At 42.9% G+C, this 19,329-nt stretch overlaps 3 protein-coding genes across 3 annotated transcripts; 1 reads left to right on the forward strand and 2 right to left on the reverse strand.

The window, feature by feature from the left end:
* Positions 1 to 129: 129 nt before the first annotated feature.
* CG17648 (uncharacterized protein) lies at positions 130 to 670 on the forward strand. Its single transcript, NM_134776.2, has one exon. It carries the CDS (start codon positions 205 to 207, stop codon positions 589 to 591), a length of 387 nt encoding a protein of 128 aa, NP_608620.1. The 5' UTR covers positions 130 to 204; the 3' UTR covers positions 592 to 670.
* A 2,404-nt stretch (positions 671 to 3,074) lies between these two features.
* Gr22f (Gustatory receptor 22f) lies at positions 3,075 to 4,273 on the reverse strand (the record flags this gene model as incomplete). The annotated part of the gene is made up of 2 exons (NM_164437.2): positions 3,075 to 3,227; positions 3,290 to 4,273. The coding sequence occupies 2 exons, from the start codon at positions 4,271 to 4,273 to the stop codon at positions 3,075 to 3,077; spliced, it is 1,137 nt and encodes a 378-aa protein (NP_722729.2).
* Positions 4,274 to 6,107: 1,834 nt separating this feature from the next.
* On the reverse strand, positions 6,108 to 6,915 carry CG17650 (uncharacterized protein). The gene is made up of 2 exons (NM_134777.2): positions 6,755 to 6,915; positions 6,108 to 6,480 (listed from the first exon to the last, which is right to left on the reverse strand). The coding sequence occupies exons 1-2, from the start codon at positions 6,872 to 6,874 to the stop codon at positions 6,223 to 6,225; spliced, it is 378 nt and encodes a 125-aa protein (NP_608621.1). The 5' UTR covers positions 6,875 to 6,915; the 3' UTR covers positions 6,108 to 6,222.
* Positions 6,916 to 19,329: the final 12,414 nt, after the last annotated feature.

Below are 19,329 nucleotides of genomic sequence, written 5' to 3' on the forward strand. Positions count from 1 at the left end.
TAGCTAAATCTATTTAAAATATTTAAAGCTTTTAAAAATAATATTAAACAAAAGAGTTTGTAAGCCAAATCAGTGGTGGCTATTGAGTTAATTACTAATTTATGTAGCCTTGAAATATTTAAACTCAATTCATAGCAATCGTAACGAACTTTCAAAGCATGATCTAAATTCGCTTTCGAATCATTTAAAAATATCAAATTTCAAATGATTTCGATTGCTCAGTTGCTGACCTCTTTTACGGCCGGAGCCTTGGCCTCTGCACAGGCGATTCGTTTTCTAAAAACTGCCAACGAGGAGGAGTCGCCGGCCAAAATTTCAAGCCAGCTGGAAACTGCGGTCATCGATGGACTGGCCACCGAGCAACCGAAGATCCTGGGCTCCGAACAGATCAGCAATGTCATGCAGCACATTCTGAGCAGCGAGCGCAATGCGAGTGGCGTCTACTTGGACGCCATGCACAACCGAAGTGCCAATAAGCAGGAGTACGCTCTGGGCTCCGAGTCGCTCAACCAAATGCTGGAGGACATCATGACCCCCGCCGGGAGTGTGAGCAGCAGGTCCTTGTCCATGGAACCCGCCGTCGAAGCCTAGAAGTTTCTAAAACTATTTTTAAAAAATACTTTCTTTTTTCTCTGCTTAGAATCAAATGAACCTGTGAGATTAGGCCAACAAAGTCTATAATGCTTATCTTCTTATCCGTGCCAATCTCAGTTTAAAGACCTCCTTGCTGTCCACTCAATTAACTAAGCCAGAGTCCTTTGGCTTCCATTTCGAGTGCGGTCTCCAACTCCCCATATCCTTTGCCCGTTGCCCCGTTTTCCCCCTTTTCCACCATATACCACCACATGTGGCCCGCTTTTCGACCCTTTGAGCCATGTGCGGTATTGCAGCTGTCAAAGCAGCCGGCATGCGGAAAATGATTCTGCAGCTTATTACAAGCTGGCAACTGCGAGTGCAAACGGCGGTGGAGTGAAGGACTTACTGACGACTGGGCTTATGATGCACTGAGCACAATTAGGGGTTCAGACTTCCGAACAACTATCAATATTACGGGATTAGAGACTCCAGTTTGGCTTTACTTTTGGAAGGTAGCCCTTCTGAAGAATTTGCGTACTGAGTGAGCTTTTTCTCTCAGTGTACACCACACATTCGTGTGGGGGGCTGTGTTTGTGCGGGCGAAGGATGTGGACGGGCGGACATAATGCAAGCATTGGCAAGCCATGGCAAACAAATGTCACAGTCGACGCATTGCCCTGTCATATGGTAACCCAATTAGTGTAATTTGGTTTAAGGCAGCTGCCGTCTGTCTGCCCCACCCACATCCATGTACACCACATGCCATATACCATATACGCTCGATCCCGTCTTAATTAAACCACAAAGTGCACAGCGGCAGCGGGCAAACAATTAAATTTAAAGCAAACCCAGCGGCTCCGGCAAACAGCTAATGAATGCTGCTGCTTTCGACCTCGGGGCACCAGATATTGCCACAAGTTATGGCGCCATCAAAGGTGCAATGGAAGTGGGTGACCCCTAAAGGGAAACCCCCACCCAAGGCGGTGGACTAGCTCTTCAGATAGCTCTTGAGTCGGAAGGGGCAGGTGTTAAAGGTAGTTGTTATTCATCACCTGTTAATCGTAAAATAACATCGCACACCAATTGGATCTGTCGAATAACTCCAATTAAATATCCACTATGCTGTGCCACATAACAGCTTAATGGCTTTAAGTAGCAGCCGCAAACTAGCTTTCTCTAAACCAATTAAAATTTATCAGAGCCATCTTGGGAATGCTCCAAGGCCGGACAGACACAGCTTCTAATTGAATTCTGAATGTTAATGGCAATATTGATTACACTTGCTGATCCGGGCTTAGTTTATCCAGACTTTGTCAGACCGCAGGACTCCTGGGGCGCGGGGCATGTGGCATGTGGCATGGGGCGGTAACCTTTCCGCAGACCAGACATTAATCACATTTAAGCCAGATTAATACTAAATGCAGGGGCAGGACGAGACCGAAATGCCTGCATTCGGAGGCAGGACAACTGAGCATTTAATAAGCCAAACAAGCGGCCGACGACGCAGCTCTACGTGACCTCATCTTGAGGTCTGCAAGCCGGCGGAAACTGAGTCTGCGACTGAGACTGGGACTAGGATTGCGTTGGGATTGGTACTGGAACTGGGACTGGGACTGGGACTCGAATGAATCAGACCGCACATAGATCTCTGTCAGAGGTATTAGCATTAGCGGCGAAACAGGACGAGCGCAGGGCAGCCAAAGATAGTTCATCAAAACTGACAAGTCCATTTCGCTGTTGGGAGTCACAGAGCGTCCTCTTGCTTAGCTATGATACTACACTTGGAGAAAATTCCGAAAGTATAAGAGCAAATAATGCGTACTAGATAGAAATCATGGTATAGACACAATATAGGATGATAATTTAATAATTATTTACAAGAGCTTCTTCTTCTCTTTATTAGTTTACTTTTTTCCGTGTTGCGATAAGCTGGAAGGCAGGACACCATCCCAACTGCAGGGAAGGCTCCGCATCACCAGGCAGCTCCTCCTGCTCCGGCGCGCCCCACTTCAGCTGGAGAACCGCAGCCAACAGATGAGAAATATTCATCAGCATTTACGTCACGCAGCGCGCAAAAGTCGCTGGGAAAGCGGCGGCGGAGAAATAGGGAAGCGGAGAAATGGCGAAAGGAGGACAGGACGAAGAGGACGAAGAGGACCTGGCACTGGATGTCAGTAGATTTATGTTGACATTTCAATGACAGTTGTGAAAATGCTTCCATTTTATGTGTGTGTTTGGCTGTGGCTGTGCCCCGTCCGTCGCCTCTTTCATCTTAAATTTGCGCAAATTGCTTTATCGCAGCATCTTAAATTATTTCCAATCACGTATCACTCACGAATCGGGGAAAGTATATGTCGCGGATGTCACGCTCCTGGCAGGAAAATAATAATGACACACACTACCCTCGAATTTAAGGGGGAATTGTTCGGCAATAGTTTAAGAATAGACTTTTAGCGTATCCTAAAGATTTTATTTGTTGCTGTAATGAGAACTGTTTTTTACAAGTTCATGAAGTCAAACTGAAGCAGGTAAACCAGGTATAGAAAACTGGTGATGATCATTTGAAAGCCCATGTTGTGGTTAATGGAAAAGAGACCACACAGCTGAAACCGAAACTTGCGGTGGGTGCACAGCCATGCGAATTCATTCAACTGTCGGAAAAAGGATATATAAAGTACTCATTTGAACTCGAATTCCAACAGTATATACTCACACTTCTCTCTAACTCTTCATCGTCGTGCTCCAGATCAGTGAACAGTTTCAGGACCTTTGATGTTTGGTCTCCACACTTTCCGGCAAGATCACACACCACGATATTCAGCCAGAAGTCCCAGAAATTGATGATCAATTGTGGGGAAGCCACTAAGTAAATATACCGCTTATTCATGCTTACTCCGAGCACAATGAGGAAAAAGATTTGCACAGTGTTTCCGATTAAATAAATAATTAGCATAAGGATCAGTTGCAAATCGTTGCACGCTACCACCAATTCACTCAGCTTCAGCAGGCGATCGTACAAGGATGCTAGTGCGTGAATTCTTGAGGAGCTTAGATGGTGTGAATCTTCGAGGGTTTCATTGACCAGCCACACATAGCGGTAGACCAAAATGATTTCGGTATGAAAGTGCATTATAATCAGCTGCAAGCCCACCGATGGCAGGCAGCAAAGGATCTTAAGGATCTTCGGGTACGAATTTTCTTGGCATAGGCAGAAGTAAATTGAAATCACGAACTGACCTATTGCAGCCACATGTTTTTTAATCACGAAACAGTTAAAGTTGGGACAGTTCTTCAGAGTGAGAAGGTCTTTTACCTGGCCCTCAAGGGTGAGTAGTTCATTGGCAATTTTCCGAACCGTGTTGCTTTTCCAAACATTCATGAGCAGTAGTACGCTTATAGTGAAGAATGTAGTAACCTGAAATTGCATATATATTTTCTCCAACAGCGGATTGCGCTCAAATGCATTATATTTCCTTCGCTGCTTGGATGCCAAGTGGCTACTCATGGCTAGGCACATGGCCAGAGAATGCAGAACGAAACCGTAGAGGAGAAGCCATCGGGAGCGTTTCAACTGCTTTCTCCGGGAATCGAAAGTGAAGGGGAACAGTCCCAGTAGCCAGGATGCGTAGAGGGTCGTCTGCAGCATGAACCATGCCAAATGGCAACTGAAGCCGCGACGAGGTTGGAACATTTTCATCTAAAGCCCTGGGTAAAACTAATGTCAACAAGGGAAAGGCACTGAACTTAATCCATCTTTCACATGCAATTAGTGTAATTAAAATTATCCTTGCCTATCTCCATTAAACTAAGTGACCCGACCCAAAAACGCATATTTTAAATTGACACATTTCATAAGATCCAACTAGCTAAGGATTTCCCTCCTCGTCCCGCCGCTGGAAATCTAAAAACAAATTGTTTGCGTGCCAGCCATCAATTTTTATTAACTTGATTAAGTGCTTTATGACAGGCATCGGGGATTTCTGGTTCTGGAGCAACAAGTTATTAGCCATGGAATGGAAATGCCGAGGGTCTCTAAGCCAACCCAGCTATATATAGATATATATGCACATAGCACATAACGAAGGATCTCCTGTGACAGCACAGCTGGCGAAGTCGCCTCTTCTCCAGCTGGTGTCAAGGAATAATATTTGCATTGTTGTAGCTGAAAAGGGGCTGACTTAAGTGGGCCTGGGGCGGATTGAGGATTGGGGTTAGAAGGCTTCAAGGAGTGGGTGGTTGGTGGGTTGGTTGGTTGGTTGGTCGAGGTCCTCGAAGCTCAGCATTTCAATAAGCTGAAGCTCAGCCTCGGATGATGACGGGGGATGGGGGTCACAGGCTGCTCTGCCGACGGGGGAATTTCATTAAGCAAATAACAGGAAGTTATGAAGACGTTACCTTCGTAGTTAACTGCAAGGAAATTTCTGCATGGCCTCCGAGCTGAACCTTCCTAAAATCTGACCTTATAATTTTGTGTGGTAAAATAAATGATGCCCAATCCAACCGAAGATAAGTCAGTGCAGCAGCTTGATTGAAGTTTGAAGTAATCATCTTTCCAGAAGATAACTTCCTCAAATACTTAAGAGTAAGAAGGGAGTGTACTACAAAATGAAGTGCTTTCTGCTGGCAACTGGAAAATTCCATTTGCCCAGGCCAACAAACATATCAAAACAAGAAATTTTGCAGTCGAATGAATGCCGGATTGTCTGAGGGAATTCCATTAGCAAGAATCTCGTCCTGCATATGCACTGCACTGCATGTGGTGCCCCACCCAAGTGGTCCACAAAAACACGCATTTGCATACACATTTGTATAAATAAAGCCGAGCACAAAGCTGGTCACTTGCCCTAATTGAGCCTGAAGGTGGGATTGGGTCGCCTTTTGTGGAGCTGAGTGAGGAGTCAGGAGGCGATGAACTAATTGCAACATATGTATGCGAGTCGAAGCACACTCGCAGTTAATATTTATACTCATAGCACCTTAAAAATATAATAAATGGTACAGTAGAAGTGCTATTACAGATTCCACTATATATCAGAATGTACTAACATATGTTCGACCATTTCCCAACCGCAGTTACTATTATTTGCACCGCGAGTGTAAGCGTGCTTATGTGCGCACAAATACTCAATCTCAGACAGAGCAGTCATATAAAATGCAATTCACAAATGAAGATTCATGTCATTTTCCTCCGCTCTCGACGTCTGCAGGACATAAATCAATGCATCCTGACACAAACTGGACGTCCTGACTTTCGACTGCGGAAACGCACTTCGCCCGCTTTTCCAACATTTTCCATAAGGCAATTTGGCAAGCTCGTTAAATGATTTCAACAGGCTCGCCTGGCAAACTGTGAGTTTTGCATTTAAAGTGCCCCATTGCCATTCGTTTCACATTGCCATTGCCATCAAATGTGTCACATGAGCAAATTGTGTGTGCACAAGTTAAAACTCACTTAATTATCCGAATGACGCTGCGCAAATTGCAATTAAGCCTCGCACACTCACCTGTTAACAATTAACAACGCTAGTTTTGGTAACAACTTACATGGTAATCAGGGCTTTACCAATACATTTTATTTAATATTTTTTGTGAGAAATCTCTGAAGGAAAACCCAAAAGCAACTTCTATCTCTAACTAGAATTGCTTTTACTCTTGCGCTAGTTTTTCTATTAGTTCCGAGTGCCAAAGGTTTTCGAGTCGCTTTTGGTGATTTCGCTGAATGCTCGCGATTATCTCGCGGTTCCCGGAAGCCAGACGCAGTTGCTCGTGAATGGAAATATTTGGCAGTGGTTGGTTGAGGTCGGGAAAGTCCTCGAAGTCCATGTCATCTCCCAAAGATGCTCCGAATATCTTATTGTAGTTCGATGAGTTTAGTATGGGACGCTTGGCTTCGAATTGTTGTTCCTTTTGTTTGTAGGATGATACATATAGAGTACACATAAAAACTTGAATGTTATTTAATTACCAGGATATAAATATTCATAGCTGCGCAGTTACTTATTATTATTTGTCAGAAAAAAAACACGTTTTGAATAAGAGCGCATAATCATGGTAATAACATACACATACTAATTACAATAAATCAGCATAAGTGCTTTTTTGGTTAGCAAAAGTTGATTGAAACATGTGCTATGCACTTAATTATGGCTTGGTAATTTATTCGGAAAACTTCACTCACCTGATTTTTCCTTGTGCTGCAGTTGAAAAATATATTATCAAGATCCCTCCTGCGCCTATTGAAATCCTCCTCGCTCTCCATGGGATAGTCATTATAAACGATACCTACCAAATCACTCATTTTGCTACGACCTGACTCTTTTCACCAATTTTCCAGCATGTTAAACTATCGATGATAAAATCAAGGGCCTGCTGAGAGGCTTCGATTAACCAGGGCTACCAGCTCATTCGTGCAAAATGCATGTCCATCAATCCAAAACAAATTAGCACTGCCCACTCATCCCAAATTCAGCTAAAAGCCTTTTCACCTGACGAAATCCTCGGACCGAGGCACTCGATTATTTACGTACTAAATGCAGATAAAGTTCCGTTTTAAAGGCTTCTATGCGGGAATCCGGACTGCGGACTACGGACTACGGACTACAGACTACGGACTGCGAACCTTTCTATGCACTTTGCTGGCGGACCGAAAAATAAAATTTATTTACAGTTTCCCTTGCCGGAGGATGTCGAAAAACGGAAGCTAGTGGGCGGGGATTTTGCAGTGGGGGCGCGTTTGGGAAAACTCAGTCACGTTTTGTGCAAAATGGAAATGGTTTGGAATTTACGGCCAAATACTCGGCCAGCAAGTACTATAAAAAATGCGAAGGGCGGCAACCCTAATCGTCGTGAGGGACTGCTCTTTTTTGCCATTTTGCCATTTTCGGGTAGGCCTAATGAAATTTTCGCTTTATGGCAAGTGCAGTCGGGTGAATTGCAGCTGAAAGCCTTTCCTGTCAGCCGGGGAATGTTGTTTCGAAATCACATTTTTTTCGGGTCCTTTAATTTGAGTGCTGCACGGAGTGGTACGTACTCCCCCCCCCCCCCCCCACCAAACTTCCACACCCAACAACAACATAAATAAACAATGGCTGTAAACCAGCTGATATGCGAGCCGTTTTTACAGGCTGACCAAGTTGGTTGATGTTTTTTTCTTATTTTATTTTGCACCTCCTTGGCATTTTATTGCCGCCCTGCCTGGTTTTCCTGCCATTTCCGGTGCGTAAGTTTATTTGTCACAATGAAACGACACCAGCATGTCCTGCAAGTCGGAGAAGTCAGCTTGAATTGCGGTGGCAAAATAAGGGGACATGCGAATAAAGGATTTCCTTCTGCGGCCGTCAGCGCTTAAACTTTCATGGCTTGATGCTTTAAGTTTAAGTTGACTCAAGAAATTATGTCCTTGAGCCCATCTAGTAAGCAAGAAATGAAAAGGAACAGATGGGTATTGTATAGAGTTCTTGCTCCCTTTCGGGCCAAGATCTGTTCTTCAAATACTATTATTTGTAGCTTATTAAATATTCCTTTTTGCACATTTTGCAAAAGTTGCTGCCACTGTTCAAGGGAACAATGAAAAGTTCAACTAACCATGACTTTGGGGCTACAAAATGCCCGGACAAGCTGTACACATTAAGTTTCAACTTTGGCACAACACCAACACACTGACACAGGTGTGACCCGAGTCAACTACTACTCCTCAACCACCAACCCCCACCCCCTGGGGCCCATTACCCCCCACCCTCACCTCTGAACCCACAAACATACTAAAACACGCAACAAACCAAAGCCACCAACAAGTCAACAAAAATGGTTGCTCTTCGTTGGTTTGCATTTTCCGCTTTTGTCGACGCTTTTGCAACTTTTGCTGTCACTCGGTTTTTTTTTTTACCATTTTGGCCAGGATTTTAATTTCATACTTTATGCAGGCTGTTGGGGTATTCAAGCTGTTCCATAATGAAGCCAGCTTCTTCAGGCGGTTAAGCAGCGAAATATGACAAAATGTTGAGCTAGCGGCTCATTTTTGAGCCTTCCTCCGCAGCTTAGTTACTATCAAAAGGCACTTGAAACGAAATCAAGGAAAGGAAGAAAATCAAATCAAATCAATTATACTTAAGTCCTAAATATCAACATACTATGAACATCACCTATTAAGTCCTTTAAGCATTTATTTAAAAAGTGAACTTGATCATCTTTGGATTGAAGTTAAAGCTGCTCTTACTACACCCGATTGTTTCGAGTGTGGCACCCAGTGAACCCCCCCTTCTTCCCTATCACTCGAGAGTTTTCCGCGTGCTGACAGCGGAAAATGTCACAAAATGTTGGCGGCGCTGACTTTTCTGCATGAGTCTGCTGTTTTATTTTATTTGAGCCATTTTCGTACCAGCTCAGACTATGACTATCGCATTCATATTTTTGGCCTTTTACGACTTTTCATAATCTTTATGGGCGGCAGGCGGTGGGCGGTGGGTGGCGCCGGAGGCGTGGCTTAGCGCTTTTACAGCCCAAGGAGTTACGACGCTTATGAGTGCAATTTAAATTCAAAAGCCGCTTAAATTTATTTCGAGCCGAGGCTGCAGCTCCTGAGCTCCTGCACTCACTTAAGTCAATTTTTGTGTTGCAAATTTTACATTTATGACAAGCAATTTAACTTTTGCCTAATTGCGCGACATGCAAAATTGCAAGTTAACTTTTGGGAATTGTCTACCCCTCCCATCTACGCCTCCCCCCCTTCCACCAACTAACCCCTCCGCAGGATGCCCGGAGTGGTGTGTCCTGATGGTTCATTAAATGTAACTTTTGCCTCCGTCGGAAGGCGGCGTAGAAAAGTTCATCCTCCAGCAACAGGATGTGGATGCCTTGGCTCCTCCGCCGATGTAACTACCAGGCGGCTTGGAGTCAACCGGGAGCTAAGCAAATAGAATGGCTCATTAGGATAGTGCCACTGGAATTTATTGGATTAGTTGCTCCTACTTAGACAGACGGATGAGTCAGTCACGCGATGCCATTGGGGGGTTGGGGAAATATCGACGTATCCTCGGAGGTTTTCAGAGATGGGTATAAAAACAGATTGTGACATCCTTTTGGGAAAGGTCCTTTTGGTTGAAATGCATTTTCATAATACGATTTGACTCGACTATTTATGAGTATTTGCAGAGTATACAAGTCATCGTTATAAGTTGAATAAGAATACGTAAACCACTTATTTTGGCTTAATTTCGGGCAATTTTTTAGACAATGCTAACTTCGTTTGAAATGCCCCATTTATGTTGGAGTAGTTTTCACAGCTTCTATTTCTTCAGCGCTTTTTCTCAAACGTCTGCCACCCACTCAAACTTATTTATGAACATTTTATGCTTTATAAAAAATGAAAACTGCTTGAAAACGCTCAGAGTTCCTTCGAAAAGTTGCAGAAACTTAAAAGCAACTTAAAACTCCGAACCCGGCTAATCTCATTGGGGAAACTCAAGTTTGTCTATCCGCCAATTAGCAAAAAGCTGGATTTTCATTTCGCATGCAAGTGAAGATGTCAAAGCCTCGGATGGGGAAAATGGGAAAAGATTTTTCCGGCTCAAGGCGTCGAAGTGAATCGAGCATTGTCTTAATCTTTCCCCGCGGTCTCTTTTGCGCTTCGAATTGTCGGAAAGTGGTGAAAAACTGGAGGATAAACACGCACAAGGAAGCTGCGTGAAAATCCTTGTCACTTCGCAAAAGGATTTGCATTTCGAAATCCATTTGAAGTTGCATAAACTGATTTATTTAGCGACTTAACTTATGCGTCCCCCGCATCCTCAGCGAAAAAATGCCAGTCTGCAAGTTTAAAAGCTTTAAAAACAATCAAGAATTTAGTCCTGTTTGCATTCAGTATGCACAAAGGATTTTTATAACTCGTCCAGTTAAATACGAGTAAACGAAACACAATTTTGAATGTATATATTTTAAAAGATTCTTTGTTGCGAGACTGTAATTCATACGGATATAAGCTATTGAAAATTCGCAAAAATCGAATTGTGTGGGATTTCCCTTTCGATGCTAGATTGTTATTGTTTTAACACTGGTGTTCAATTTGTGAGATTTTTCATTTGTTGAAACTGTGAGCCTTTTCCTGTTTTTTGTATGTCCTGGTGTTGGGCACGAATTTCGAATGGCTTTGCAAAAATGCGTTGAATGCTAGCAAATGCATGCAAGCGAGGCATTTAAGCCCAGTTCAACTCGACATTTTCGCCAAGTTTTCCTGCCGGCGACATTTTGCCAGCCGCAACATGTTAGCAGAAACCGAAGTTTTCCTGAAGTTTAAGTTTGTCTTTGGTCTGGGCCCAAGTTGCTGGAGGCCACAGCTCGACGTTGAGCCCACTCTGCGGTCATGAGACACTTGCTCATCCTGGTGCTCCATCTCCATCTGCTGCGCCATCTCACATCCCAGGCAGCGACCACTGACCTCAGGCCCAAGTGGAAAAGTAATTTGAGCGCAGACAGGACAAGACGTTTGCATGAGTTGGCAACTGTAGTTTACCATTTTTATTTAGCCATCATTTGCCTTTATGACTGCTGCGGTAATCCTGCCAGTGATGTCCTCAAAACCACCATGATTTGCCCATTTTGTCGAGTTCATTTCGAAGTTGTGGAAAAGTTTGTGCAAGTGCTGCAAGTTTTACAGACTCGTGGGCCAGGTTTTTGGGTCCTGGGCCCAACTTAATGGCAGCCACGTGGGAGGAAAAGCGCTCATTAAATAGTAATAAATGTCATTCCAAGAAAAATAGATTATCTTGAAATCATTTTTCGAACACCTAATCTCTTCATTTTGCAAACAACATTGAGTTTAGTTAAACATGCATTTAGAAATTGGTGGTGGACATGACGAGTTGATGTGTCTAATTGAAATCTTATATATTCATGACTTACCGGAAATGTATAAGACAACTATAATTAGGATTCTCGGTTTTGTGCTTCGCTTAACAACATTAAATAGCTCCTTTTGATGTGTCAACCACATGGGCAAAATGCTTTCATAAAATGAGCAAATTATTTCCATCAGTTATTAGAAAACCACACAAAGAAGCTGCAAACCAAGACGAAGGATAACTGACGCAGAGAACTACAATTAAAGAGAGCACAACTGAAGTGGAGTGTCAGGATGACCACAGCAACCACAGCAGTTCATAAGGATGTTGGAAACAGGACCAGGTCAGTGGATACTTTTACAAGGGAGGAAGTGAGGCAGACATTTCAGACCTTCAACCAAGCCACAGATATCAATAGAGCAACTAATTGTCCAGGTTACATACAGAATGACCCATGTGATTGGTCGAACATTTTCAATATTTCCTGAAGACAGCAGCTTTCCCACTCCCAAATGATTTTCCCAAAGAAAACCCCAAGCATTTTCCACCTTCCCTTTGTTTTCCGGGCAATTCCAAACAATAAGTTGCCATTTTACTGCCGAATGCTTAACCTTGTCCTCAATCGTAAAGGGAGCATTCGACTCCCGTTTTCCCTCGCTTTTCCTCCAGATGTTGCCCAAGATTATTTCCACCATTTTCTTTGTGGCCTTTGTTAGGGTTCCTAGAAAAGAAAAAACTGCAAAGGAATATGGGGAGCTGTTTTTGTGGGCTGGAGCCTAATCAGATATTTACGCCCCAGGCGGTGGCTCAAAGTAGAAAAATATCCAGCAGACCACCTTCAGTACACCGGGAGAAAATGTGCTCAGTATGCAGGAGAAAAAGAATGTGATATTAACTCTTATTAAATTGAATTCACATAGTGGCATTTCTCGCAGTGAACTCGAATTACGTTTGAGCTTTGGGGCTTCGACTCTTGCTGGGTGTTAAAATAAATGAGGAGCATTTAAGGCCAAATCCCCATGGCAGACCAACACCATCCGAAGTCCGAATCCGAATGGAATCGATATGTGAGCCCACTGCTCCCACCCTCTTTCCCATTTTCCATGTTTCCCGGGAAATCCGTTTCCTGTCAAGCTTTCACTTAATTGGCAGCATTTATCAAAAAATTTCATTGAAACAATGCTCGAAAACTCTGCATAAATTTGAGAATGGTGGTTAGCCTGAAAGCGAAGGCTCAGTGGGTGTGGCATAAATCCTTAGACATCGTAGACATACATCTGCATCAGAACGTGTCCAAGTAGGAGAAGCCCAGAAATCAGGTCGCCAGGTCCACTTTCTCCCTCTCAGAGCTCCATTGTGTGTTCCCAGTTTGATGTGTTGTGTGTGGAAAAGAAAAGTGGGAAAACGGAAGGTTCTGCGAGAAGGAAAAGTTTGTAGAGCATTTCACTTGACCTGCTTGGCGGATTGAGATCCTCGAGCGCAAATGGTGAAGGGAAATGGTATGGAAACCGTTCGAGGAGCAATAAAGTTGCAGAGCATTTTCATTGTAGGCCAAGGCAAATATTGAGTGTTGGTTGAGGAGGGGTTGTAAATCAAACTGCAGACATATCCTCTTAATTGACCCCCTCCTCAAAATAATTATCTCCCATTATGAGAGTGGAATTAACACTCAATGCATTCGAGGCGCTTTAATCGCTGCTCAACCGCAATTTTCATCTCCGAACATCCTTCTCCGTTCCCCCCGAAATTTCACTTCCGGTCCAATTGGCTCGAAAACGGAAGGATATTGCGCCTACTGCCGAAATGGGGGCGTGGATAGATGCAGCTGGTATTGTTAATGAAAGGGCAGTGCAACGGGCTTCCTGCTGCACTTCCACATATGAATAATTTATCGACATTCACATCAATGTGGACTTATATATCGTTTTGGGCATTCCAGTACTCACTGCAAAAATGCAAATATTAAAACTATGAATGTGAGTGCTCTTTTCCCACCCTTTAAACTTTCAGCTAGTGAGTCCTTAATCCCTGACTGCCCTTCACTAATTCGGCCCCATCCACAAGAGGATTGGAAGAGAAATGAGTTATGGAATTTTTGGGGAGCTGATATCCCTGCCGGTTTCCTGTTTCCACACTCTCTGGCATATTTAAAGTGTTTGCAAATCACGGCTATGGGAATTAGCAGGGGGTTATATGGGAAAAGCGTATATGTGCTCGGGGATTTCATCTGGTCAGCTGCAGCATTCTGACCAAATTGGCAAACATTTCTATGGACAAAAGGACGAAGGCCTCCGACGAGGATACCATATATGAAACGTCATGCGGGTTTGCTTTGCATTCAAATTGGATTCGGATGAGAGGTAAAAGGTGAGAGATGTATGTAGCTGCTATTAGGATTTAAGAGAAAAAGTGTTATCCGAATTTCATTAAATTTATTCGCTAATATTAAATATTAACCAGGTTCAAGCATTTAAGTTTTTGAGAGGACTGCTCCAGTGAAGAATAAACTAAAGGTCTGTGTACAGCTTGAGTGCAGGGGAAACTGACAAACAATGGCCAGCTTTCGATCCGCAGGATCCACCAAGACAACCACGAACTATCCACGTCACAAACAGGAGCAGGCAAACAGCGGAGACAGCCGACAAGGACGATAATCAACTGGTAAACAGCCGCAGACGATGGAGACCACCACCCAATCCCCTCCTGACATTCTCCTCCAAGGACCTTCCTCGTCGCTCCACTGCAGCAGCAATTAAATTTCCCTGATTCCGTAATTGCGTCAAGAACGGACAACGAAATCTGCCACGCCCGTTCGAACCGCCCACAAGTTAGTGGTTGCTATTAAAAAATCATAAATTAAGCAGTGGGAGCTTGTGTTATCCTTTTTCGACGTTTCTGTCCTCACTTCCTTGCACTTTGGTTGGTTGGAAAGTATTTCAGCCGCCAATAAAGAGTTCTTTAATTGCTTTTGGCTGTTTATTATGAGACATTTGTGTTTTTTTGTTTCTTTGTTGCCACTAAAAACGCATTTGCAATCTGCCTTTCCATCCATTTTCATTGCATTTTCATAGCCTCAATTGTTAATTAATTTCCTCTTCTCTTGCTTTCCTCGCTGTTTTTTCTGGCTTTGTGCTTGTGGTTCTGTTTGTTTTATTTTCCTTGGAAATAAGAAACTCAGACGAGCTGATTGCACTCAGCTGATGAACTCTTTAAAAATTCAGCCAAAGTTTAAGGATGAGAATGATTTGGCCTAAGGCGACCTTTCCTTCCTTCTTTTGATATCTTACGAAAATCCTGATTCTGGCAGCCTTGAAAGAAGACTCTGCCATAAAATTAATATAAACTTGGAACCGCAGTGAAATCACAATTTGAGTCATAAAGCTCCAAAGACAAATCATAAAGACGGAAAAATTCCATAGTGAGATGTGTGGGAAGAAAATAAAAGGGATGTCATGTATTAAACATTTTTACAATTTGTGGAATTTAACTAAATGTAGTACTGTTTCCTTTCTTAGCTGCCCCACTAATAATATTTTGGAAAGCTTTTGGCTACTTTCCCCATTCATTAATCAATTCCTCGTCCTTCTAACCGACATTCTTCATACCCCAAAATTCAATCGGAGCAGAAGGAGATTTTGATATATTACTAGGGACCAACTCCCCTTGATTATTTCTTTAATTAAAGCTTCCACAAACTCACATCCCGCTGAGAGGGGAAAAGTGGCGGAAATTTAATAAAAATGTCACAGCTGAGCTGTGCGAAAGGACCTTCTCGTTCTCATTTTCAATTTCCCCGAGGACCTTGGAACCTCCCACGATAATTATGAAATGGCAGTCATTTGTTCAGCTGTCGCCGGGCGAAGTTTTTCCAGCTGCGAGCTGACCACTGGGAAAGCTTTAAGGTGGAAAATCGGAAAGTGGGAGATAAAAGTGAGTGATTTGCATGATGATACTTTATTCCCTGTTCCTACTTTCCTTTTCTTCCTCCAGCCACATCCACATGAATAAATTCCAATGGCCAATTTTAGGAAAACTTTGTGGCATGTGGAAGGAAGGGAAGGGGTGGTTTACACGTGGTACCAATGTCATCCCGCCAACATTCTGACAATTTGTGGAAAACAAATAGGAAAAGCCGGTGGGAAGAGCTCTCCTGCTGAATTATTCATAAATATGCAACGCATTTCCATCTTGTTCTAGGTTCTGTGAAAAATTCTGGTACAACCGATGACAGGCCACGAAAAATGCTGGGACAGATTTGTCGAACTAGAATCCTGCGAAGGTGAGCTTGACATTGAACATCCTTCGCCGTCGAAAAAGATGAATGACATTTCCGAGGAACTTCCTGATCTTGTGTGATATGCAAATCAGATGGAAATCCAATAGTGAGACTATGTCTGCTATAATGTGATTAGTCTCTGGTTCTATATAATTTTTATATTATTGTTCGCATTATAAATCATTCTACCATTGTTTTGTTGGTCATATCCAGAAACTAAACAGTTTTCCTTCTCTTCTTATATTTCTCGCTTTTCAGAGCCCCTATCCATTTTTACTCCCCACAACCGTTTTATAGTTTTGCACTTAGCAATTAACGAGTTTACTTTTTTTAGTGCTACTCCCAGTGCCCGCATCAAGTGGACATATCCTCCTCCACCTCTCCACTCCCTCCAGCACTCTCTCCACTTTCTCCCTCTGGAACGAACCTCTTTCACCACCCAAAAACACCTCCCAGCTGGCTCGTTGCTCTCAATTAGAGTGTCACTTCCGTTTGGAATTTAGTTCGCTGCTGGACAAATTTACCTATGTGCAGGCGCCGTCACCTCCGCTTTTCCCACCCAATCCCCCTATCACCCAGACTCCCTTGTTTTTCCACCCGCTTTTCCACCCCTCCCAGCTGCCATAAAAACGGAACTCGGACACGGACTGCATTGCGGTCTCTTTCTCTTTGGGGGATGCTTAATGGGAAGAGGATAAGGATGTGGATTTGGATGTGGAGAGGCTTCAGCTTGGATTCTCTTTGAGTTCGTGCTGGGAAATAATGCGCTTCGGAGAGTTGCTAATTTATGGCAGGACAGTGCAAGGTTCAACTGAAGTTCAAGGTCCGCGGAGCAGTTTTTCCGGGGAAATTGCCATTTCAATTGCATTAAATTCTGTTCGCGGACAAAGAAACTTCTCACTATTTTCTCCTGAGTCCTGGCTACAAATGAATGCACATTATTCTTTGGAGTTTTCCACTCCCTTGGTTTTATTACCCCTCACAATCACTTCCTACTTAGTAGCTTTCTTTGGAGAAAATGCAGCGGAAATTGTTTCTAAATAAAAGCAAAGGAGAAAGAAAATGGGAAAATGTCAAAGAAATTTAAGAAGTTGGATGGTAAGTGAAGGCAGGAAGTATTGCAGTGAAAACTCCGATTGAATTGGTGTCAAGGAATCGGAAAATAAAAACAGGTGGGAAAATCAGATTTGAAAATGTTAAGATGAAGGAGGAGGCCTTCCTCTGGAGGGGTTTTCATTTCCGGAAAAGGTTCAAACACATGTCGCTCCTCATCTTTCACCGGCTTTTCAACTTTAATTTTCTTTGCGGTTTGCCATCGAGCTTTTCATCTTCTTGTTCCTGCCTGCGGTTCCTTGGGAGGAAGTTAACATTAATTATAGGAAAGTGCCTGCGAACACATTTTCACATCATTAAAAATTATTTATGTTGGCCAAGTGGAGGATAACAGGAAGCCAAGGATACAATTCAAACGAAATTAAGGTCCTTCCCCGCCTGCCACATCTTTCAACAAATATGGCACGGAGTAATGTTCCATGGATACCATGAGATACTCGCGAATCTTAGGAATCATTGTTTCATCGAAATTTGCATAATTCGCTGCGAATTTTGTGGTCGGAATTTAACGAGCCACACAATTTGTCAGCGGACAACCTCGAATTATTCATGGGCAGCCAAAAAGGCAGGACAAGTGTACAGGTGGGAAAACTCTGGGTGTGGAGCAATCAACTTTTGGGTCTATGAATTTGTAATTGCAAGGACACAAAGTTAAATGGAATGGAAGCAGTCGAGAGTTAAATGCCAAGGAAGGTGAGTCTGGAAAAAGAGGTGGCCAATGTTTGGAATTCCCCTAAAAGTGAATAGAATTATTCATGGTCAGAACTGACATTTACTGCAAGGAAAATGAGGTCAACACTCACATGATATACATTTAAAAAATTTGAAAAAACACTATTTTCCTGGACTTCCAACTAATACAGTTATTTATGGGCTTGCTGTAATGTGTAAGCAAACAAAAATGGATCAGTTTCTATTCTGAAAACAACAACTGCAATATTGAATTGTTGATCCAATGAGAGAAAGCGAAGGGATGGAAATGGTTGTAATACCAGTTGGAATAGGAGCATTTCATTTGTGGCCATCGGTAAATAATTTAGAGCTGGTGCAGTAACCACTGGTCCACCGAATCCCCCGATTTTCCCTGATGATATATTACCCCGAAATCCGCGACTGAGCTATTTAATCAACAAATTATACGGACAAACAATGTGGGCGGTGATGCGGATGGGGGCGTGACTTTAGGCAGTGACAATTGAAACTGGCAACTTGGAAAATAGAAATGACAGTTTTAATTTCTGTTGTGCAGTGAAAACAAATGAATACGAAGGGAATATTTTGGCCTTTCAGTTTATTTAATAAATATAAGCAAATGTGTAGTTTAATTGGTAAATTGGTGGTTTAATGTATAAGCCAGCCTCTCTACTGAGTTCCTCTTTAAGTCTTGAATAATTGTCTTTGGTAGTTGGCATCTCAATCAACGAATTCTTTGGTATTCCAAGTATACCCATCATCTCCATCATCCCCTCAATCATCATCATCCTCATCGATGAAATCGCACGTGACCCAATGCCATAGATTTTCCATTCCCCCGATTTCCCTTACCTTCGCTGGGAAAACAAAGGCGTCGGGAAAATGTCAACAAACACAAGCGGAAAAATCGTGAGCAGGAAAAGAGAAAAAGAATGGAAAATGTTCTCAAGTCGATTCGCCAAGTGAATATTTTGTGTCGCTTTCGCATTTTGCATGCGTATTTTCCAATCCCACTGTCAATATGCGAAGGGTGGGAAAGAGACGGTGATGGCGGAGGAAAAGAGACGGGGACACACATGTTAGCTTTTCCAAATTCTCTCCTCACGTAGCCGTAAACCATTTTGGGCCAAAAAAAATGGAAAAAGCGATAGAAGGAGCGAAACCGAGACCACGGCGAACTACAAATTTTGCATTGGAGATGAGAAATGCCAGGACCACGCCCCCTCAGTCCATCAACCGCCTGCCACACGAAGAGAAAGGCCTTTCTCCAGACTGAGGCGACTTTATTATGGCAATTCTTCCCTGAGGGAAAGGAGAACCGAGGGTGAATTGAGATGCACGCGACATTTCAACAAAATTAAAAGAGGGAAAAATGCTGAAAATGTCCTTCAGAAAAGGCGAAAAGGAAGAGGAGAACCATCGAGCTTGCCAATTTAATTCGTTTCTGAATTCCAAATCCAGTTTGCTGGCTTTTGGCCAAAATAATTTACAATATTTACTGGGGAAAACAGAGAAGGAGGTGAAGGCAAATCTCGGCCAAGCAGAAGTGGGTCATCAGTGATGGGAGGGGGTGTTTATAAGACGAGTAAACATGAAATTAATATGGGATATGGAAACATTCAAATGCAAATACCAATAAGAAGTCATGCAAGTACAACAACATGAGAGAGATGCCAATTTGGGAATGAGTTTCCGACCAATGCTTAGAGGTTCTTATTGGACTTCTTAGACCTAACTCCCATAAGATGTGGTCTACACCTGCCCGCCATTTAAGTTTATTTAAAATTTGTATCCCAACTACAGTCAGTGGAATGCTAGAGAAGCCAATGAAAATAC

This window comes from Drosophila melanogaster, chromosome 2L (genome assembly GCF_000001215.4).
Source record: "Drosophila melanogaster chromosome 2L".
In the NCBI taxonomy this organism is placed as follows: Eukaryota; Metazoa; Arthropoda; class Insecta; order Diptera; family Drosophilidae; genus Drosophila; species Drosophila melanogaster.

Excerpts from the sequence above, each read along its gene's own strand:
- CG17648 (NM_134776.2), top strand. The coding sequence starts at position 205 with ATGATTTCGATTGCTCAGTTGCTGACCTCTTTTACGGCCGGAGCCTTG.
- CG17650 (NM_134777.2), bottom strand. The coding sequence starts at position 6,874 with ATGAGTGATTTGGTAGGTATCGTTTATAATGACTATCCCATGGAGAGC. Across the intron at positions 6,481-6,754 it reads GCAGCACAAGGAAAAATCAG|GAACAACAATTCGAAGCCAA; the intron begins GTGAGTGAAGTT and ends TACAAACAAAAG.